Source organism: Rhincodon typus, chromosome 7, assembly GCF_021869965.1.
Source record: "Rhincodon typus isolate 14 chromosome 7, sRhiTyp1.1, whole genome shotgun sequence".
Classification (NCBI taxonomy): domain Eukaryota; kingdom Metazoa; phylum Chordata; class Chondrichthyes; order Orectolobiformes; family Rhincodontidae; genus Rhincodon; species Rhincodon typus.
In genome coordinates this window covers 58,847,504-58,871,771 of record NC_063338.1, presented here as the reverse complement: position 1 = coordinate 58,871,771, position 24,268 = coordinate 58,847,504, and the positions used below count along the sequence as shown (strand labels likewise).

The 24,268-nt window shown below is 38.9% G+C and overlaps 2 protein-coding genes across 12 annotated transcripts in view; one reads left to right on the top strand and one right to left on the bottom strand.

Annotated features, from left to right (window-relative positions):
• csrnp3 (cysteine-serine-rich nuclear protein 3) overlaps positions 1–9,870 on the top strand; it is a 245,838-nt gene extending 235,968 nt beyond the window's left edge. For all 8 annotated transcript variants that reach the window (XM_048599494.1, XM_048599491.1, XM_048599493.1 and 5 more), the window contains 2 exons: positions 4,136–4,432; positions 5,035–9,870. In XM_048599494.1, the coding sequence (XP_048455451.1) occupies positions 4,136–4,432; positions 5,035–6,123 (1,386 nt within the window). In that variant the 3' untranslated portion in view covers positions 6,124–9,870. The remainder of the gene's footprint in view (positions 1–4,135; positions 4,433–5,034) is intronic.
• Positions 9,871–18,176: 8,306 nt separating this feature from the next.
• Positions 18,177–24,268, bottom strand: part of galnt3 (UDP-N-acetyl-alpha-D-galactosamine:polypeptide N-acetylgalactosaminyltransferase 3 (GalNAc-T3)) — a 59,385-nt gene continuing 53,293 nt past the window's right edge. For all 4 annotated transcript variants that reach the window (XM_048598918.1, XM_048598917.1, XM_048598919.1 and 1 more), the window contains 3 exons: positions 24,171–24,268; positions 22,157–22,306; positions 18,177–18,997 (listed from right to left, as the gene is read on the bottom strand). In XM_048598918.1, coding sequence (XP_048454875.1) covers positions 18,884–18,997; positions 22,157–22,306; positions 24,171–24,268 — 362 coding nt within the window. In that variant the 3' untranslated portion in view covers positions 18,177–18,883. The remainder of the gene's footprint in view (positions 18,998–22,156; positions 22,307–24,170) is intronic.

The window sequence follows — 24,268 nt, the reverse complement described above, 5'->3', positions numbered from 1 at the left end:
CCACCATTTAGAATGCACAAATGAGAAGTGTGCTAGAATACTCCCCACTTGCCTGGATGAGTGCATATTCAACAACACAAGAAGTTTGACACCAGTCAGTAAACAGCATCTTGCTTGAGTGGCACCACATCCATAAACAAATCACTCCACCACCAATGCTCCGTAGCAGCAGTATGTGTCATATATAAGATGCACTGCAGAAATTTACCCAGGCTCCTTATAGAGCACCTTCCAAACTCTCAACCACTTCAATCTCGAAGGACAAGGGCAGCAAATACATGAAAATGTCAAAGCCTCTAAGTTTTCCTCCAAGCCACTCCCAGTCCAGACTTTAGTAATATTAATCCTGGAATTCCCTCTCCAATGGCAGGTGGACTGCAGCGGTTAAAGAAGGAAGCTCACTATCACCTTCTCAAGGGCAATTAGGGATGGGCAAGAAATGCTGGCCAGCCAATGATGCCAACATCCACAAGTGAATTTAAAAGGAATTCCCAATTCAGCAGTAGTACCATACAATCTTGTCTTTTTTTATTGTCAGTTGTCTATATATTAGAGTTAAAGTAGATTGCAGAAAACCTGGATTTTTTTTTTAGGTTTTGCAAGCAATTTGTGAAGGAAACTCTTCTATCTGGTCTTCATACTGAAATAAGAAAGTCAGAAGCCAAATGTACAAGTTCTGGAAATGAGCAGACATGAGCTTGCTAAATCATGGATTATAAATCCTGTAACTAAAACTTAGGAGGTGGTAAATCCCAAAGACTTAACATCAAAGCATTATGATTTCTACTTCCCAGATTTTGCTATTAGAAATTTTAATTTCTTTCCATTCTATCATTAGTTATCGGGATTCAAAGTGAGAGCCCCAGAACTTGGAAGCTTTGCTGATGTGATAGCAACTGCTTGTGATACTGACCGTTGAAGGAGGGTTTGAAGGAGGGTCACTGGACCCATAACGATAACTCTGCTTTCTCTCCGCAGATGCTGCCAGACCTGCTGAGTTTTCTCCAGCAATTTCTGTTGTTGCTTGTTATATTGGTAGTTTAGGAAATATATTTAATTTGCATGGTGTACATTTTGAGAAATGGTGTATTTGGTACGAGAAATATTAAATTAATATTCCACTGTGTTCTGAATTCAGCAGTGAGCCATAATAAAATGTAATGTTAGTGCACATTGCTCCCATCAGGCAATTCTTCTGTACTTTGCAAGAGAGTTAAAAATGTATTGGGAAGTCAGTTATCAAGACCAAAAACAAATGTAGCAAAATGTAAGATAACAAGGTGTAGAGCTGGATGAACACAGCAAGCCAAGCAGCATCAGAGGAGCAGGAAACCTGACGTTTCGAGCCTAGAGCCTTCTTCAGAAATGGGGGAGGGGAAGGGGGTTCTGAAATAAATAGGGAGAGAGGGGGAGGCAGATAGAAGATGGATAGAGGAGAAGATAGGTGCAGAGGAGACAGACAGGTCAAAGAGGGGGGGATGGAGCCAGTAAAGGTGAGTGTAGGTGGGGAGTTAGGGAGGAGATAGGTCAGTCCAGGGAGGACGGACAGGTCAAGGGGGCAGGATGAGGCTAGTAGGTAGGAGATGGGGGGGGGGCTAGAGGTTGGAGGAGGGGATAGGTGGGAGGAAGGACAGTTTAGGGAGGCAGGGACAAGCTGGGCTGGTTTTGGGATGCGGTAGGTGGAGGGAAGATTTTGAAGCTTGTGAAGTCCACATGGATACCATTGGGCTGCAGAGTTCCCAAGCAGAATATGAGTTGCTGTTCCTGCAACCTTCGGGTGGCATCGTTGTGGCACTGCAGGAGGCCCAGGATGGACATATCGTCTGAGGAATGGGAGAGGGAGTTGAAATGGTTTGCGACTGGGAGGTGCAGTTGTTTAGTGCGAACCGAGCGTAGGTGTTCTGCAAAGCGGTCCCCAAGCCTCCGCTTGGTTTCCCCGATGTAGGTGAGGCCACAACGGGTACAGCGGATACAGTATACCACATTAGCGGATGTGCAGGTGAACATCTGCTTGATGTGGAAAGTCTTCTTGGGGCCTGGGATGGGGGTGAGATGTAGGGGCAGGTGTAGCACTTCCTGCGGTTGCAGGGAAAAGTGCCAGGTGTGGTGGGGCTGGAGGCGAGTGTGGAGCGGACAAGGGAGTCACTGAGAGAGTGGTCCCTCCGGAAAGCAGATAAGGGTGGGGAGGCAAAAATGTCTTTGGTGGTGGGGTCGGATTGCAGATGGCGGAAGTGTCGGAGGATGATGCGTTGGATCCGGAGGTTGGTGGGGTGGTACGTGAGGACGAGAGGGATTCTGTTTTGGTTGTTATTGCGGGGAGGGGGTGTGAGGGATGAGTTGCGGGAAATGCGGGAGACACGGTCGAGGGCGTTCTCGACCACTGAGGGGAGGGATGTTGCGGTCCTTGAAAAACGAGGACATCTGAGATGTTCGGGAATGGAATGCCTCATCCTGGGAGCAGATGCGGCGGAGGCGAAGGAATTGGGAATAGGGGATGGCATTTTTGCAGGAAGGTGGGTGGGAGGAGGTGTATTCTAGGTAGCTGTGGGAGTTGGTGGGCTTGAAATGGATATCGGTTTCCAGAGATGGAAACAGAGAGGTCCAGGAAGGAGAGGGAGGTATTAGAGATGGTCCAGGTGAACTTAAGGTTGGGGTGGAAGGTGTTGGTGAAGTGGATGAACTGTTCAAGCTCCTCGTGGGAGCACGAGGCAGCGCCGATACATCATCAATGTAATGGAGGAAGAGGTGGGGTTTAGGGCCAGTGTAGCTACGGAAGAGGGATTGTTCCACGTAACCTACAAAGAGGCAGGCATAGCTTGGGCCCATGCGGGTACCCATGGCCACCTTCTTTGTCTGTAGGAAGTGGGAGGAATTGAAAGAGAAGTTGTTGAGGGTGGGGACAAGTTCGGCTAAGTGGATGAGGGTGTCATTGGAGGGGGACAGGTTGGGCCTGCGGGACAGGAAGAAGCGGAGCAAAATGTAGTTTTGGCTCAAAAGCTGAATTTGAAATGTTCTTCCCTCAACTGCTGAAAATATATCATCTGAAAATGCTACAGCTTTACAGAATTGAGCATGAGCTGCAGTGACCCTGGTCGTCCTGATACATGGGCAGCCATTAATAGATCAGAAAGGAAAATATAAATTGAGTGAAATTTTAAACAGAATTGCTTACAGTCATCAGAAGTATTGCTCATCTTCCTTTTGTGGAGTAATCAAAGCATATCTTTGTGTGAAAAGGCATGAGTCATACCAGTTGATAGATCACTACCAGCATTTTTTGATCATAGATTTTGTTCACACAATGGATTGATTCCTTGAATCCTAATGTTATTTTAAAGATAACATTTCCATTGTTTGTTCATAGAATAGTATATTTAACACCTCCTCACAGAAGTGCTTAAACTTAGGAATGATTGTTTTCACATAAAAGTGATAACAGATACATCGTTGCGATATTATGAATCATATCTGAATGTTATCAAAGAAACACATTGTAATTTCAATGGAGAAACTAGACTTTTGACTCAACTAGCCCATGATGACATTTGTCCTTCACGTCTCCAATTTAATCCTAATGTTAACTACCAAACCTAGAAATGAATTCCATAACAGCTCTCTATGAAGAGGTTTCTTCTACCTTCTGTTGCATTTCCATTTTCAGCTTGGCATGTTTAGCACTGGAGATACTTTTTTCCTTCTATCTACTCAAGCTCATTGTTTCATAATGTTTTAAAAATATCTTTTGTGTCCTATAATCTGCAGTCTTTTATTCCAGAAGATTTTTCTTTGTATGTGTATTTCTTCATATCAGGTACCTTCCTAGTGAAGCTGCATTGTGCTTTCTCTCAAAACACAAATTCCTTCTTTGTTTGCTGTACCTTTTTTCTTTATATAAACCAATTTTCTTTTCCAATGAATTCTGTGGTTTATTAAAATACTCTTCTCCAGAGTTTATTACATTGAATAATTATTGCTTTGAAATTTGAAAAAGCTATATTAAAATGTAAATAACAATGTAAATAGTGGTCTTTTAATAAGTAATGCCGTTAATTCAAATGATAAAACTTCACTTGAAAATTATATTTTAGATAAGTATTGACTAGACATTAATGTAACTCATACTTTATTTTTGCAGCTAACAAAAAATGGTACAGTAGAGTCTGAAGAAGCCAATACACTGACTTTAGATGATATTTCTGATGATGACATTGACCTAGATAATACAGAAGTGGATGATTACTTCTTCTTACAACCATTGCCGACCAAAAAGAGAAGGGCCTTATTACGGGCTTCTGGGGTTAAAAAGATTGATGGAGAGGAGAAACATGAACTCCGTGCAATTCGTGTATCCAGGGAGGATTGTGGCTGTGATTGTCGAATATATTGTGATCCTGAGCTTTGTGCTTGTAGTCAAGCAGGGATTAAATGCCAGGTAATTTGTGACATTTATATGAACCCTGGATTTAGTTTAGTTGCAAGTATATTTTTCTCATGTCTCATTTCTTGATATATTTTGTTATGATTCAACTTGAAAGAACTGGTGTTCTACCTCCTGTCCTGTCACAACATTTTTTTTTGTAATTTGCTGCAAAGAGAGGGGAGAAGATATATTTGTGTAATACCCGTGCTATCAACACGATTTGGCCTGAAGTTGTGAAATTACTCTAGGAACTACTTTTCATTAAACAAAATAGTGCAGAAATAATTGACACTGCTGCGTGAGCATATTTTTCAAATTAACTTTATATTTTTTGACCTAGGGTCATCTTGTGTTATGCATAACATTCTTTCTTAACCAATGTTGATTTGTAAATTTTCTGTTTTTGCCACTAATGTACAAAGAAAGATATTTGAATATTTATTTCATGGTGCAGTATTGTGTTCCATGTCAATAAATGATAACAGAAAAAAGTGTGACCTTTAAGCAAAATTTGGTACAGTTTATCAGATATCGACACACATTGGTATCCATAATCTCATATTCACCACATGCATTTGCTAGTGTAATAACTGGTCTGTGCATATTTCCTTTAGGTGGACCGTATGTCTTTCCCGTGTGGATGCACAAAAGAAGGCTGCAGCAATACTGCAGGCAGGATTGAGTTCAACCCCATCAGAGTACGGACACACTTTTTGCATACGATAATGAAGCTGGAGTTGGAGAAAAATCAACAGCAGCTTGGGATGGAGAATGGTTTCTCAGGAGACATGAATGCTCATGCCAATCATCTGCTACACAGCCAGCAGCCCCATGAATATTCTGTTGCAGATAGTTTTGACATTGAAAATGAACCTGAAACAGCAGTGATGCACCTTCAGTCAGCAGAAGAGTTGGACTGGCAAGGAGAAGATGACGAGGAGGAGGATGATGATGGGAGCAGTTTATGCAGTGGCATAACAGACTCGAGCGTGCAGAGCTTGGCAGCCAGTGAGTCAGATGAAGAGGCAGACAGCAAAGCTGAAAACTTTACTGAAGCATTGGCTGCCCCTGTTGTGACACAAACTGAGGCTATTCCACTTTCTTCTGTATTATGCTATGCTGATGGCACGTCTGCTCATGATAGCACAGCATCTGAGGATGCCTCTTATTTCTCTAATTCTTCAACACTGTATTATCAGATAGAAGGAAATACTGCAAATGCTACCACAACTGCTACTACCAGCACTACAACTGCTACTACAGATTGTGGCAATGAGCCTTTCTGTGTAGAAGCCACTTTAACATCAAACTACACAGAGAGGAGTCAGGAGAATGAAGCACTTTCTTTGGTGCCTTATGGCTCAGCTGCAGAGCAATACATTGACTACACACACCAACCAGAGGGAAGCTTTACCAGTCCTCACTATCCCATAACAACACCTTCTGTTATAGTTTGTTGTCCTTCAGCACATGAAAATAATACTCAGTGTAACAGCCTATATGCTGAGCAACGACCAAACCACACTCAAGCAGAGCTTCAAAGTTATTTAAATAACCATGTTCAAGATGACTTTGTTGCTACTTCAAATGGGGATGTTTATGCACCTAAGCAGGTACTGGAAAATACCATCATCCTCCCAGAGGGCAACGGACTGTTAGAAGAGACTATCAAAACATCAGTAGTGGAAACTGTATTTGTTTAGTGTGCTCAATCACTCCACTTTTTTGTTCTTTACTCCAGTTAACCAGTTATTCAGAATGGAAAGGAGTGTAACTTTAAATAGTTTACATGTTTTTAACAACCACCATCTTTAGATTAACTGGTCAGTAATGGTAGTTGATGCCACTAACATTCAATCCTTTAAAGACTGCAAGATATGATTGGAAGCAGACTTTATACAATTCTTAATCCACAGCTATGAAATACTGCAATGGATATTGTGTGATTTGGTATAAAGCCATCGTAGTCACTGATTAGTTATGACTTATGAAAGTATTTAACTGTTAAACAAGCATTACTGGTGAAGGATATCAACCCAGCCAGTTTGAAGAATCATATCACAAGCTTTGCTTTTGGCTTTTAATCTGCATCACATTCTCAAAAATTTAAATTAAGGTCCTAGTTTTCAACAAAACATGTGGATATAACTTACGTACTGTTATATGTGAAAATTATGGAACTAATTTTATTGTGTCATCTGTGAATTTATTTATACCAGTTAGTGTGCAATTATGTGAAGTACATGTTAATTATTCTTGTTGGTAGCTGTATACATGGGAGACTGATGAATCGATCCATGACCAGCGGCAAAAGATTTTGTTTTAAATGATATAGATCTTGTTTTTAATTAAGGTGACACTTTTTGAGCTTGATATAAGTGGGCAGTTCCTTTTTTACTGTGTTTTTATTCAGTTGTGAAACCAACATCTGATGTAAAACAGAAATCTGTGTGGATGTATCTTGCAGCTGTAAGAATTATCCTAGAACAGGTTGTTGTGTTTTGACCTATAGTACGTACAATTGAGCTGGTTCCATTGTAATGCATAAGGAATCCTCTACTGCTATTTTTCATCTGACTACATTGAATATATAGAAAAAAAAAGTCTACCATTTAAAAATATTCATACTTTCAACAACATGGAAATGGAGGGACTGAAAAGACAATCCACTTTTGTTACCACTAATATCTTAACGAAATACATATTCGTTCAATCAAGCAGACTGAAGTGAAATCTTTACTACAACAATTGTTGAGTTCTAAGTGCTGTGCATTTATCCAGTGAAAATTTAGTATTTTTTATAATATTTCTGTTTTGTCAGGCTACATTGTTGAGGACCTGAGTTTATTTTCTTTATTGAAACACTTGACTGTAGGATTTTATTTTTTGCTCACTTACTAATATCTTCTGACTATATGAAGCAGCCACAAACTGGAACAGTGCAGAGATTGAATTTGTCAATAGCATTCCTTCCAGCATGTAAAAGTCCAGAAGTGACTTTTAAAAGACATTCCAGGAAAATGTTACTTTGGTTTATTATCTCACATTAGAGTGTGGATGTGCTTCTGTACAGTGAAAAACGCTCAGACTACCATAGTAAAAATCATTAGTTATCAGAACCTCATTTAAACACTTCATTAAATAGTTTCTGATATCTTTTGACAGCAATCAGAGGGTGTAAGTTATGCTATATTATTTCCTGGTTGATTATTCACTTCATACAATGCATCTTACTTTACATTCTGCTCCTAGTCAGCAGTTATGTAAGTGATTAAATGTTTGAATTTCAGTTTTATAATTTAACAAATATAAAATTGAAAGGTTCTGAAAGTCTAAGTGCAATTTTATTTAAAAATAATGATTTGAAGCCTCACATTTCAAAAATTTGAGCAGGACACTGGACATTCTCTGCTAATTCATTGATATATCTTATGGTAATTATTACAGATTACATATTAAAACCCAGTGGCTTCATTTTGTGTGAATTTATACTGATCTACTTGAAATTTAAGGTGTGTCATGTAAATAGAATAAATATCTTAACTGCCCAATTGGACAGTATTTACTTGAGGCATGCAAAATGCTTGTGGAACAATGAAAGAAAGGCTCTGAAAACCAACTTCCCAACTAGACATCATTCACTCTACCTCCATCCAAAATAATGGTTCAGAACCGCAATCAGAGCAAATGACAGGTATGTCATTAATACATTAACATCCAACATACTCTTGTACCACATTTTGGTAGTACAGAGATAGCAGCTGGATTTCTCAAGAGTTTGTGAATTTAGGTTAATGTCTTCCAGCAGTTATCTTCATGTACTTCCTTGGTCAATGACACCATTGAGGAAATACTGTTTCAACAACACATTTGTTATTCTTCATGTAGGTACCTTCTATTACTGTATCTCCAACAAATCTTAACAAAAAAAAGGACAAAAGTTTAATTTTGCAGTATGATGGCATGTGTTGAAGTGAAAGGCCTGTGAATGATTCCATTTAATTCAAGAGACTTATTTTCCCCTGAAAAATACAGAAGAATCTGATTATATTGCCTTATAGCACTAAAGGTGAAATGATGCCTTTGGACATAACTTTTGTCTTGCCAGGGTTGCCATCTGACTCCTGACATACTCGCACTACGGCAAAGCAGTCACTGGGAAACCAAACCTCCCCACCCTTCCAGTTGGATTGCTATGCAATCATTTAATATGTGGATGGGCATTAATTCATTTGGGGCAAGATTTCCGCCCACACTGGGAGAGAAAGTCCTGTCTCTGAGATCTGCCAGTCAGTTCAATAACTATCATTCTCAGCAGTGCTATAAGGAGCAGTGGCCACTGCTGGGACCATGCATATGGGCTTACTGGAACTGTGTTTTATTTTTAAATAACCTTATTGAATATCATAAACCATTTGGATAATATTTGAGGCACTAGGCCTAAACAGGTATAGCATGTTAAGGCTGTTTATATATTGAGAAAATGCCATCAGGTAACAGACAAGATATTCAAGAAAGACATCTAATTTTTGATGATAGTACAAATAACATAGAGTTATGTAATCACTATAGCTCTTTTGTTCATTACCTTTCATAAAAAATTAGTTGTATAATAATTCATCCCGTAAGAAAATTGAGTAAACTGCTTGTCATGAACACAGTTAAAAGAAAGGGAAGGTTTGGTCCAAGTCTGTATTACAAATTTACATCAACAAGTACTTTTCAGATAGATTGTCATCAACTTTAAATTTTGAAAAGTACTTTAATACTTACCATCATTGAGAGAGGAATGGAAATACACACTGGAAGTTTCTCAACTCACGTTTTGACAGGTAATTCGTCTTATTCAGATCCTACCGTACAGGTAGTACTTTGCATTGCTATTTTTGAAAACTGTGGATATTGCAAGAATTTATACAGTCTACCTGTGACTCTAGTTGTGCCAAAAGAGGGTAGGCTATGAAGCCACACAATCTCAATAACTGAATTCAACCTGGGTCTTGTAATAAGACTTCTCACAGTAATGTATCCTTGGTAGTATTTATCTGTGCAGTATTTATTATGAATGATGATACAAACATTTGATGTATTTATTGTAGTTTGTTGCAACAGTGTATTACAAACTTCTTTCTCAAATTTTACTGTAATATCTTTTTGTTGCTAGTATATTAGTGCTAATTGTTAAGGCTGAAATGTATTATACAAGCTTTGGTTTTCTGATGTCTGCTTGTTTGTATTCCAGCTTTTGAGAGGTGCAGGTTTAACATTTGTCCAATTAACTTGCATCTTTGAGGTCTGTAAAACTGGACAATCTATTGTTACCGAAGTTCTTTGCCTTCTTTGCACATACAGTTGTTGCTTATAGATGGTCAGAATGTGAAAATTCTGTGTTTAATTATTCCACATTGCTGTAGAAATGAGGCCAAAATACAGTACTGATTGAATTTTCATTATTGCCAAGTAGTGCTGTCTTGCTTTTTTTTTCAATTTTCAGAAAGTCATTTGTAGACTGAAATGAGTCTAGTTGTTCATCTTAAACATTTCTAACACCAAACACACAAATATTATATTTGCATAAATGTTAAGATGTGCCGCAGAACAGCAATCAACTGTTTCACGGTAGTCTAATTAGATAAAGTTTGTATTGATTGAAAGAAAGCAATATTATTAGGTGCCTAAAACCATGCCTATTTGCCATATACTTCCAAACCTGTTCTGTGATGGGAATACATGATGAATGGTAGGACTGCATGGAAGGCAACAAGATAGATGGATAAAGTGGTTAAGAAGGCACATGAAATAGTTTTCTTTATTAGTTGAGGCATTGAATACAAGAGCAGGAAAATATGATGGAGCTGTATATAACATTAATTAGGGCATACCTGGAGTACTGTATGCAGTTCTGCACAAAAGGTGCAGAGGAAATTTACTAGGATGTTTCCTAGGCTGGAGTGTTCAGTTGCATTGAGAGACTAGATAAGCAGTATTGTTTTGCTTAGAGCAGAGAAGGCCGAGAGGATGCATGATTTTAGTGTACAAGATTATGAAGGGCATAGATAGGATAGTTAGGAATAAACTTTTCACTTTGTAGAAGGATCACTAATCAGTGGTCATAGATTTAAGATAAGGGGCAGGAGGTTCAGAAGGGATTTAGGGACGGTTTTTTCCTTTGTGGGTGTTTTTCTGGAAATCATTGCCTGAAGTTTTGGTAGAGGCTAGAGCAATTTGTAAATTTTGATAATGGTTTAGATGAGCACTTTAAATGCCATAGCATACAAGACTACGAACCAAATGCTCGAAAATGGGACTGGAGTAGATATGTGCTTGATGACCGCCATGAACAGGTTGGGCTGAACTATGATTCTGTTAAGGAGATCAATGGTTTTTGAATCTAGAATTAGCAATGGTCTAATTGTCTTGGTATCAATTACCATATAGCACAGAAACAGACCCTTCGGTTCAATCATTCCACGCCGACCATGTTCAAAACTACATGTAGCCCATATCCCTTCAAACCTTTCCTATTCATGTACTTATTGTGGAAGGAATTTCCAAACTCTAGCAATCCTTTGTGTATAGAAGCCTTCAGTACTAAAAGGCATTACTTTTACAATTTGTGTCTTTGTCCAATGGAAAGAGTTTCTCTATCAGTTCCTCTTAATTCTTGGAAACTTTGAACAAACCATCCATTGGCATTCTATATGCCAGTGAATGCAAACAGAAATTGTATAGCTCTCTATCAGTCTTTATTTTCTATACAGTACATTTTGATCATAATTGTCTTTTTTTTTTACCTAGAGCACATTCTTTGGACCTCCATTGTCTAACTTCCCATTGTTAAGAAAATAATCTGTTTGTTTTATGTTAAAAGTAAAGACTTAACAAATTGATGTCAATATTTTTATTCCTAACATGGTCCAAACATGAAGCATGTATTTCACTTCATATCTCATGGCTTTTTGAATCAGCACGGGGTGGGGTAGTTTTACAGTATGGCAAAAGACCCTTTGGCCCATCATGTTTACATCGGTCATGAAGCACATATCTACTCAAGTGTACAGGACAAAAATAAAACTAAATCCCCTGCTTCCATCTAAACAACTTGCAATACTACCTTTTTTTAATATTGTGGGCAAACTAGTATATGTGGCTCCCTATTCCATCATCTTAATTGTTAAAAGTAGTGAATAGTGAAACCATACAGTACCTTGTCAGGCTGGATTTTTGTCAGAGTCCAGCAGCCTTATTGACTGAAACAACAGTATTGTTGCTGGATCTGAGTCCGTAGGTGAGTACAGACAGCAGCAAAGGACAGAGTGGCTCTCAAAGGGAACCACCTTTCTGATACTGTGTACCTTGATCAGGCAAAGGCCTTCCAACAAGGAGCTCCATCCCCTCCAACACCATAGGACAATGGGAAATGGTAATCAACTCTACACAGGTTGGCTTGTCACTTGTCCTGCATGCTGCTGAGTAATACCTGTGGGAGTAGGATGAGGCCATTAAATGAGAATTAGGTATCTCCTATCAATTAATTACAGGATAGAATGGCTGAGCATAGGCCTTCCTGCAGCCATACTCCTGACTGAAATTGCTCTCGGTACCAAACTTGACTTGGGGCAGAACATAAGATTCTGCTCAAAATCTCTCATATTTTACTTCTGCAAAATACTGGTTTAATCTCAGCATTTACGTAAGCAACCACTACAGAAGTACTAGTGGCCAAAATATAGCTTGCACCACTGCCTCTGATCTTTTCCTACTTCTTTATTCTACGTATAAAATCTCTTATTCCTATTTATCTTTTCCTCTCTCTGAAGTAATTTCTTTTCCTTAAGCACAGACTACTTTTCCTCCCATGCCTCACATGTATCCTGATCCTTCCTGTGTACTTAAGAATTTGAGTATATTTAGTTCCAAGTGCTGCTATCTTGCAGCCATGTTAGTGAAGAATGCTAATTTGAACTGCACCACTGTCCTGCCCAAATGGTTTTCTCAAAGAGATCTTATTTCTAATTTAGTTGCTTTAATTTTACTTTTCTTAATTTTCCCTTCACCCTTGGCACCTAAAGCACAATTTCTATTACTCTATTCTCTATCCTCTTGATTTAGAATTATTTATACTACTTTTCAACTTGAGCCTGGCCACCCTCCTGGTTTTAAACTCTTTGCCAAGAGCTTGGTTCCATCCTAGTTTGGCAGAACCTGTTGTTAGGGTACATTTCCTTGATTCTACATACTGATGCCAAGTGGAATCCACTTATCCACCCCACTACTTAGTTGTGTGTTCAGTTGTATGTTAATAACTTTATTAGTTTGCACATGGTTTGGTAATAATCCAGATATAAAACTTTTGATGCTGATTTTTGCTATATTCTGGTACATTCTCAAACCTCATGCCTAGTCTTTTATGCTATTGGTCCCAACAAGGACCCACTCCCTCCATCTCCAGTATCCTTTCAAGCAAGTAACTTGGCAGCAGGTAAGCAACATTATATATAGAGCTGTTGATCTTTCAGGGGAAGTCAAATTAATGTGCATGTTAGAGAAGCAGAGAGAGGTAGTAAGGCAGAGAGGTTAAAGGACAGAATTGCAGAACTTAGGAGCTAGACAAGTGTAGTTTGGGCCTCCATGGCAATGTCTAACTTTGACGCATAATTTGGTGCCATGAATGAGACAGAAACCAGATTTGTGCCACATAAACAGAGCTGTAGAATTCATTGGCGCAGACTGACAACAATAATTGGGAATCAACAAAATATTCCATTGCTTTGCCAAGAAAAAATTGAAAATTGAATCTGTTTACTAAATACAGATCAACCAATCAGGGGACAATGTTGGTAGATTTGAAGAGAACATTATCAAGCATCAGAGTCAGGAAGAGGAGTTGGGACGGTCGGCAGATAATGGCAATAGGGTTAAGACAACAGAAAAGGGTCTCGAGGACAAGGAGAACCAGTAGATAGGAGAGAAAGTAGGAGAATATGCATGTTGCAGTGTGATGCAGTTGAGGCAACTGAATGGACAAGTCCATGAGCTTCTTAAACTTGGATATGGAGGGAGCAGGGGCGAGGGATTTACAGTTCAGTTAGTGGTGATGACAAGAATGGCAGGAATATTTTTGCATACCAAGATGGTCCTCGAGTCATGAGCATTTTTGATTGAAGGCAGCAAAGTCCAATACTACTTCACGTATACTAACTAGATCTGACAATATATAGTTAGACTAGATCTGTGTATCTTAATTTCATTAATGTGTAGTCTTTGATACAGTTGATATACTTTAGTTGCACAGTTCGAAGTATAGTTAGAGATTAGTATACACTGGACTGTGTGAATACATATTCATCTTAATTCAAAAATCCAATAAGAAATAACTTGAGACCCAATGGAGCAAAAATACACAGCTTTGAAAAGTGAACTTGTACTTTAAGGATGTTAAATTCCATATTTTAATGCCAAGTTCAGATCCAGGATTGGTCCAGTCAGGATTCAACTTAGTACAATCCTGTTCCCATGAAAAGCTGTTGTTCTCAACTGTGGTTTTCCTGCCATTATGACACCAGTTCTTGTGCAATTCTAACAGCAGAGGGAGCCTAGAGTCTGTGCACTGTGCTAATATAAATACTACTGCTGCTGCTACTACTCTGCACTTGCTTCACTCCAGCAGGCATTGCATCTTTTCAAATTTAATTAACTTTTTTGCAGATGAACTGCTTGATTATTATAGAGAGGTAAGAATTATATCTAATATTTAATGTGCAAATTTCTGGTTTTCACTAAAATATAGACAAGTGAAGTGCACAAAATTTACGCAAACAAGTTTTGATCATTGGAAAATTCACCCCTATTTAAATGTCAAAATAGATGGGAATTAGTAAACTTGGCCAAAAGTCTGCTCAAAATGCATATTTTGAACAATTGAATATCAAGCCTTTGAAACCAAAATGATAGAACCCCTACAATGTGGAAACAGGCCCTTCAGCCTGGCAAGTCCACACAGCATCCCACCCAGACCCATCCTCCTATAACCCACCTATCTACACATCCCTGAACACTACGGGCAATTTAGCACGGCCAATCCACCTAGCCTGCGCATCGTTGGACTGTGGGAGGAAACCCACACAGACACGGAGAACGTACAAACTCCACACAGACAGTCGCCCGAGGGTGGAATCGAATCCAGGTCCCTGGCGCTGTGAGGAAGCAGTACTAGCCACTGTGCTGCCTGAAGAGAAGAAAAATCACATTCAATAAAGTTTAGGGATTTTTTTTTTAAGGGTTTGATGTAGTAGAAGCAACTTAATGACGTGTGGCATTACTAACTAATTATAAAAAATAGACCTGGGGAAGAACATCTTTAGAAACTCAAAGGAAAATTTGAAGAGACCCAGGAAATCAAAGATTCTTTTAATTACTTCTTTCAACCTATGTAAGCTATTTTTAAAAAAGGAAGTCTTACAGGACCTTCTGGGTTTACGGAGGTCAAAACTTTATGAAACATGGGCTGAATTTTCACAGCATTCTAGTGGTGTGGATGGAGATGAGAAACTTGAGAATTATTTTTCCTCAACATCGAGAATTAGAAAATATAAAGTTCAATTAGAACCCTTCAAGCTTAGAACGGCTAGATGAGAATCTCGCTAGTATGTGGCAAACACCTCATTTCCACGCACTTGGATTTCCTTAGCAGTTAAACTTGGCTCACTTATGCAATTTGTGATTCTTTCAACCTTTAGAGACTAGGTGGTGCTAATTCCCAATTGGAAAATCTGAGCAGTTACCTGATGGACATTGATCAAGTTTTACTTTCTCCTGAAGACTTCCAGCTTAAAGTCTGTTCACAAGCAGCTCATATGCTCTATGGGCTGTGACTGTCTCCATCCTTCGCCCACAGACAGCAATGTCAGCATCACTGCATCATCATTGCCAACCTCTTGAATACAGGACTTGACTACTACACCTTGGAACTCACCAAAACCTGACATTCTTTTTTTCATTCATTCATGGGATCAGGGTGTTGCTGGCTAGGCCAGCATTTCCTGCTCAGCCCTAACAGCCCAGAGGGCAGTTAAGAGTTGACCACATTGCTGTTAGTCTGGAGTCACATGTAGGCCAGACCAGGTATGGATGGCAGTTTCCTGACAATCAACAAAGGTTTCGTGGTCATCACTAGACTTTTAATTCCAGATTTTATTGAATTTAAATTCCACCATTTGCCATAGCAGGATTTGAACCCACATCCCCCAAACATTACCCGGGTCTCTGGATTAAAAGAACAGTGATAATACCATTAGGTCATCACCTAAGCTCATACTACATCATTCTAATCACCGGTGCACACATTCATCTCGTGCAGGTGGTTCCCTCATCCTTTCACTTTTCACTGTTGGAGTGTAGATCTAGGTGCATTTCAGTAGCTGCTGAGTGTTCTGATGGACATGGGTCTCCAGGGCAGCTGCCAACCTGGCCATGGAAACAGCCAGGAGCACCCATGCCAGGCGAGCACTGTACTGATAATGTTGACTTCTCCATTCTCCGATCTGGCAGCATCTGTGGAAAAAGAAGCAGAGTTAACATATTGAGCCTGACGTCTCTTCTATGTGAATGTTTCCATAGATTGCTGAAAACGTTCAGTTGTTGACCTTTTGATGGAGTAACAACTTTCTCCACCAATTCCTAGTGTTAATTAAATCTTGCCTGATCTACAATGGGATTTTATTCCAAAACAGAAATAGGAGTCAAAAAACTTAATTTAGCAGAAAGAAATGCAACATATGAAGAGCTATGTCTTTTCAGGCAAGATTGGGAACAATGCTGACGCCAATCTCAAATGAACAATAAACCAATTTGGTCTTTGGCTGGTCTGACAACTGGGAGGGGCTTGTAAGATCTGGCAGCAGGTGCAGGTGAGGGGATGCTCATGGTGGTTGTTGGGTTCCAGTAAACAGGCAGTGCCATCTAGTGGCTGGAAGGGTATCAGGGTGCACAGGATGTAAGGGATTGTGTGTGTGTCTGATAAATTGGGGTCAGTTTGATTGGACTAGGTTAAGAGTCTAATTCCTGTTTTTCCTGAGCATTTACTTACTTGATTGCAATGGAACGCTCTGAATGGTTCCATTTAAAGAGAGAATTGTAGGAGGCTCCCATCAGAATCTTCAATTTCTCCAGTAATTCTCACGGAATCTGCTACAAATCAGAAATTCTGCAGGGTCTTGATGCACAACTCCAGTCTTCACTACAGGGAGGGGAAAAAAAAGCACCATCTGACCCTCCTTCCATTTAATTGTAGGCTTAATTTGGTATAACAACAGCACCTTTTATTCCAGCAGGCACAGTATTTTGATTTTGTTATGGTATATTTCTCTTAAAGCTTACAATTTTTCAGAGGTTCCTCAGTCAGCTATTCAGGTTATGAAATATGTAACAAAAAGACAGACAAGAATCCTAAACAACTAAACAAAACTTACCCAGCTGCTTTGGAAATCCACTCATGTTTGGTGCTGAGATGCATAATGCTTGTACAGTCGTTGGGATAGTGAATGAAAAGAGAGCAGTGAATAAAATAATTCATGTCTTCTAAGAGAATGAAATATCCATAGTCCTCAGCTACTCAAAGAATTTGCATTATGATGACATACAGTTTCCCATCCCTGCCTTTCCTACTAGGGGATATGTCAAGGTGTTAAAGTCCAAACTAGAAAAGTAATGGCACTGTGGCTGTACCAACTGATGCCAATTTGAGTAGCTAAAGTTTCTCGTTTGTGTTTTGAGTCTTTAGGTTAAACAAAAAGAGGAATGAAGGTTGTTCATGTGACTTGTTCGAAATCTGCTTACAGGCCTTGGTGACTTGGTTGTTAAAGTGAGGAGGGGTCTACATTGTCTTACTAGAAAAAGTATAGAATATCTTCACACCTGTAAAGGACTTGAACAGTTGGTGGACAGACTATAGTCTCCAACTCCCAGGATGGTGTTGGAAATATCTGATTTTGAGAATCGTCATGCTTTTAAACTGTATTTAATTTTAAGATCAGCTGGACTTGCAGGGATAATCTAGAGAACAGATAACTTGTATTTTACATTACCACATAGGTAGGTTTTGAGTGGGGGTAAAAGAAGTCCATAAAAATATAAGAAAGTCACAAGTCTATAACATTCAATCACTTAAATGCAAGTTCCAACCCGCATTTCTGAAGTGAAGAGATTTGTTTTGATTTGGCTAGAGGGAGGGGTCTCCAGGATAAACCATGAATGAGAGTTGGGGGATTAGGAGTTCACAGACTAAAACAGGAATAGTGCCAACAGTCAATAGTACCTGCTGCATGGAGGTTTTTATTTTAGGAATTAAGTCTAACCATAGAGGGAGAGTTTTAATTTCTTTAAATGTAAAAGTGCAGAACTTCTGTAATTTAGAGCACAAGGTGGTTACTGAAAGCATTTGTTTTACAGTACACATCTTAACTTGAAATAATCAAATTTTTCAGCTACTCAATGGAAGTTCAAATTTCCTTTTAAAAGTTAATTGTCTCTGCAGAGATTGTACCACTATGCTGGATTGTTTGTGGTAGTTCAAGGTAGTGACTCATCATCACTCTAAAGGGTAAATAGGAACAGGCAGGAAATACTGACCTTGCCAGCAAAGTTCATTCCCATAAAACTCCTTGCAAGAATGTAGACTCTGGTTGTTCTCTACTTACTCATTATGTAAGACTTGCATTCATACTGTAAAAATTGACATTTTATTGAAAATCGGATTTGAAAAACATTATAAATAGTTCCTGGAGAGACTGATTTATCAAAGAAATTTGAACACCTCTGTACAAAAGACCCTTGCAACTATAGTTGCATTGCAATAAAAATGACCATTATGACACATTATTAGTAGTCTCATAAATAACCTAAAGACATGAAACAGTACTGGAAGCATGTTTTGTAATTGTTAAATTATGAACTTAATCAAGCCAAAAAGCATCAAATCATACAAATACTGTAAGAAAATGTGATTTCAAAAATAACCTGTTTTTTAAAATATAGTTTCACGTGGTTCATGCAGAAAAAATATTCCCAGCCATACTTTTTGTATCTCATGAAGGGAAATAATTAAGTACATACCCAAATCCCAAAAAGATATACAAAGCTGAAAACTCTAAAACTGTAGTTATCCACTTATCCTCACATTAAAATTACTGAAGTGTGTAATGACAGGGATCAAAACCTTACTCTGCCCCAGCATTATACACCATATAAAGAATAAAAATGAAAAAATGTTTTGACAGTTGGGGAAGAAATACAGCAAGATACCCTAGCACCAGCTAATACATTCAAGTGCAATATGCTTCATTTCAGAACTAAGATGTTCTTAAATATGTTTCAGTTACAAAAACTACTCTGTTCATTTGTGAAATATCTCCTGATGCAAAACATGTACTTAATCTTCACTTTGTTTTGAAGCAACATTGTTTGTTAGCTGAAAATCCATTTTTGGTATTGATCAGAAGGATTGCATGGAACCAAATTTGGCTTGTCCCCTCTTGCAGTTAAGCACTCATTTGAAACTTGATTTACCAAATGCTTGTCCTGTAACACAAAGCATAATTTATAACAGTTATCAGCATAATTTTTGAATGCCTTAAAAATAGTGTTAATCCCTGACCATTTTATCAACTCTTGAAGTTATTAGGTTTTGTTGTGTTATAATTCGTTCAAGGGACTGTCATGAATAAATCTGAATATTTTACTATGGAGCCACATGCTCTCCTCATCCATTTTGAAAAATGTTTTCAACATCTATTTTGCATTTCAAATTTTCTTTTAAGGGGCCCGATGACCAACTTTCAGGAAGATATGGGTTACCACGACAGTAAACATGAACTCCAAGCAAATAAATTGATAATTTAAAATGAACAACTAACAGAAACAGAATCAGATCTACTGAGCAGAAAAAGACCCTTTAAGCCCATCATGTCAATGCCAGTCAAGAATAATGACCTGACTCTTCTAACAAAGCCTTTTGTATGCCTTGGCATCATAAGTGTACATCTAAGTACTTCTAAATGTTCTGGGTTTCTGCCTCTGCCGTCCTTACAGGCAAAGTTCCATATTCCCACTCCCCTCTGGAAGAAAATGCTTTTCATCACTTCACCTGTAAACCTTCCTTCAAAAGGGAAAATTTACTTTGTCTACCTTATCTATGCCCCTCATAACTTTATGCATCTCAATTCCCCCTCAGTCTCTTCTGCTCCAAGGAAAACAGTCTGTCCAATCTCTGTTCATAACTACTGTTCTAGAGAAAAGTCACTAGACTTGAAGTGTTAACTCTGATTTCTGTCTACAGATGCAGCCAGACCTGCTGAGTTTCTGTTTTTGTTCCATTCTACACAACCTTTTCTAAACATATAAAACTTAGAAGATAGAAGCAGGAGGCAAGCATTTGGCCCTTCGAGCCTGCTGCACCATTCTTCACGATCATGGCTGATCATCCCAACACAATAGCCTCGTCCTGCTTTCTCCCCATAACCTTTGATCCCATTTGCCCCAAGTGCTATATCCAGTCACCTCTTGAATACATTCAATGTTTTGGCATCAACTACTTCCTGTTGTAATGAATTCCACAGGCTCACCACTCTTTGGGTGAAGAAATGTCTCCTCATCTCCCTCCTAAACTGTCTACCCTGAATCCTCATACTGTGATCCCTGGTTCTGGACAACTCACCATCAGGAACATCCTCCCTGCATCTATCCTATCCAGTCCTGTTAGAATTTTGTAAGTCTCTATGAGATTCTATCCCCCCCCAAAAAACTCCATTCCTCTGAACTCTAGCAAAAACAATCTCAACCTAGTCAATCTCTCCTCATACGTGAGACCCATCATCCCTAGAATCAGCCTGGTAAACCTTCGCTGCATGCCCTTGAAAGCAAGAGCATCCTTCCTCAGAAAAGGAGACCAAAACAGCATACAATTTTCTAGATGTGGCCTCACCAAGGCGCTGTATAACTGCAACAACACATCCCTGCTCCTGTACTCAAAACCTCTCACAATGAAGGCCAACATACCATTTGCCTTCTTTACTGCCTGCTGCATCTTACCTTCAGTGACTGGTGCACACTCCAGTCTCCCAATTTACAGCCATTCAGGTAGTAATCTACCTTCTTGTCTTTGCTTCTGAAGTGAATAACCACGTATTTATCCAAATTATACTGCATCCGCCATTAATTTGCTCACTTACCCAACCTGTTGAGATCTGCATCCTCCTCACAGTTCGCCCTCTCACCTAACTTGGTATCATCTGCAAACTTGGACATGTTACATTTTGTTCCCTCATCCAAATCATTAATATAGATTGTGAAAAGCTGGAGTCCCAGCACTGATCCCTGTGGCACCCCACTAGTTACTGCCTGCTAATTTGAAAAGGACCCATTAATTCCTATTCTTTGTTTCCTCTCTGCCAACCAGTTTTACATCCATCTGAATACACTTCCCCCAGTCCCGTGCACTTTAATCTTGCACGTTAATCTCTTATGTTGATTTGCATTTTTTATTGCCGACCTTAACTGAAACACCACCAAAATTCTGGCAGGGGTGACCATTGACCAGAAACTACTCAACCAGCCATACAAATTGAAGGCTACAAGAGCAGATCAGAGGCGAGGAATCCTGTGCAAAGTAACTCACCTACTGACAACTCAAAAGTTTATGTATCACCTACAAGACACTAATCAGACGTATGACAGGATAACTTAACTAACCTTGAAGAGGGCAGTACCAACAAACATACTCAACACCATCCAAGACAAAGCAGACCACTTGATTGGCACCCCATCTAACACCTTCAACCTTGGTGGTGGATAGACAATGTACTGTGGAAGCAGTCTGTACCATCTGCACGATGCATTATAATAATACACCAAGTTTCCATAGCATTTCCAAGAGCAAGGATTGCAAATACAGGAAGCTCTCGTCCAAGCCACACAACATCCAGACCAGGAACCGCACCAACATTGCTTCACAGTTGCTCCTTCCCTTAACAGCATTGTGGGTGTAGCTAGACCACATTGACCACATTAGTTTGAGATGGCCGCTCACTGGCACCTTCTCCAGCTCAAGTAGGGTTAGCCAATAAATGCTGGCCTCTGCAGCAACATTCACATCCTATGAAGAAAAATTTACTTCATTACGCTCCATTGTTGAATTCTTCTGGTGTGCGTGGTCCTTTATTTTCCATCCTAGTATCTAACGGCTATTCCCAATTGGTTCATGAATATCTTGAATTGTGTTTAGACCTGCATGTTATCCACTTTACATTTTTCAATTATTTATCTTTGGGACTGAACTGTTCAGCTTAAACTGCTGTTATAACTATGAACAACTAAATCAGCACAAATTTGGGGATGAATGGAGTACGTTCCTGTCCTCTATGATTCAGTATCATTTTGTACTAAGATATTAAAAGGACCTCTAAGAGTAGGATTTTTAATTGAAGAGGGGGCAGCTCCCTCAAGGCAAAATGTCCCAAAGTTACATTTTCTTAATTCCAAACAACAGATAGAAACATAACAATTCATGCACTTTGTAATTGTATAGCTGTAATTAATATAGGACAGTTTGTTATACCAGTGAACTTCAATAATAATCACAATATTGATTGCAACAGTTTTAAAGTTGGATACAAAAAATAATGAGCTTTAATTTAATTTAAATTTTAATCGATTGCAATCTCAAGGAAAATGATTAATCACCTGAAATTCCCATTTCTGCTCTGCTGAAACAAAACTATTTGAACCTTTATATGTGCATTCCTCAAGAAAGGCATTGCCTTTTAGGTTATGAATACACAACTCCTTCTGAATATTATGACGAATTTCATGCAGCGAGGTGTACTCAAAGTACTGGGGGGAAAAAAAAAAATTCACGTTAGTAGATTGCATTATAAATGCACCTGGTCAATTCAGGTTAAAAATCTTTAAAATTCACATGACCTTAATTAACTGTTCATTGAGAAATGTGTTGAATTACACTAACTCAAAACTGCATATCAACTCTGTTCTGAAAAACTGACGTATATAAATCATCCTTTATAGCTGCAGGATGTGCTTTTTGACCAAAAGAAGTTGTAAGGCGGAAAGAACAGCTAATGCCCATCTATGCCCTGACTTTCTGGCCTGACAACATCAAAGATCAATTGTATAAGACTCAACGTGGTGATCAGCAGAATTCCCAGCATCAAGGAGCTGTACCTCTTCATGAACTTCAAAATAATGGTACTGATTAAACATCTTGTACAAAGGATATAAGGTACCAGAAAAATCAGCAAGATGAACTAAATCAAGTTTGTTGCAGCGATGCTGTTTTTATGAATTCTGTATAACAAACAGCTCCTTAAAACTATGCTCTGCCACAAGCAGTCCTGCAGACAAACAGAGATTGCACCACTTAGCACCAGCTGTACCACCCACAGCAGTGTCCTCATCACTCACCTATCACAGTCCTGATATGATGCTGACCACTCCCTGTATGTAGCAAGTTCAGGCTTTAACCAAGGAAGCAAAAACATTCCAAGAAGAAAAGGTCAAGTACAGATCAACGCTTGACCCACCCCCAAACCAGAACAAACTCCAGTTCTTGAACATCATCTCTTTCAGAGATCACCACCACCCAAGGCAGAAGTGTGGTGTCAAAGAGGAATTATCTGTGTGACACTAACTCAACTCTGTATTCAACATATGGGGTAAAGGGATTTAATAAATGTTGCCTGTTTCAAGGTGCACTGGACTGGATGGATTCAGTTACTACATCCACTAATACAGCCCTAAAACTATAAGCAGATTCCCTACTAACAAAGCCTGAATTTCTCAAAGCAGGCATAATAAAGTGTGAAAAGTCTGCTCAACACTGAGTCGATCAATACTGATTGAAAGTCTGCAACAGCATACAATGTGCTCCAACATTTGGGGATACTACAGGGATGTATGCAGGAATTTTTTTTAAAAAGTAACAAACCCAGCAATTAAATCAAGCTGGCTTGAAGACAAAGGCAGGATAATCATCACTGAATCCAGCAAGCAGGTAGAAAAGTGGATGAAGCATTACCTCTAACTCTACACAATGAAGAGCACTGAAGTACTGTCATATCACGACTTCTGAAGGAGCAACATAATTCAACTTCCTGCTTGTGTGGGACTTTACCCAATTTACTCCAATAACAAGAGGCTGATGACCTCACAAAGACCCACATCAACAGTACTTAAAAACTTGTCACACACAAGAAAATACAAATTGTTATTACTGTTGAATAACATTACCAATTAATACTCTCTTGCACAATCTTCTCGCTATATTACAAACTATGTTAGGAATTCTCTTGGAGATATCACTTTTCCATCATTATTTCACTGAAAGTGTAGCTGAAACTCCATTCTCAAACATAAAACGGTGTTTCCATTATATTTCTGGCAGTCGGCATCCAGAGAAATTTTAATGCTTTTCTGAAATGTTAGAGTGTCATGAAAAGCACAGTGGCTAATTCTACCGGTGCACAAACATGAAAAGGCAAGTGAGAGCACAAAATAAGTAAGAACATTATAATAAATATCAGGGATTTAAAGGGTACATGAAATAATTAGACAACCATATTAAGAAAAGCAGTTAAGAATCATCTACTTAACACAGCAAGAAATTACTGAAAGCAATGTCCTGGTTTACCCAAATATGATTGAACTTTAATTTATCAAATCAAATACTTGATTGTATTACCTGGTTTCCTCCAAGACCATGGCAAGAATACATTATTAAGTGTTTTCCACCCTGGTTATTTTCTCCAGCATCCAGGCAAGTCTCCAAACCTAGGTTTT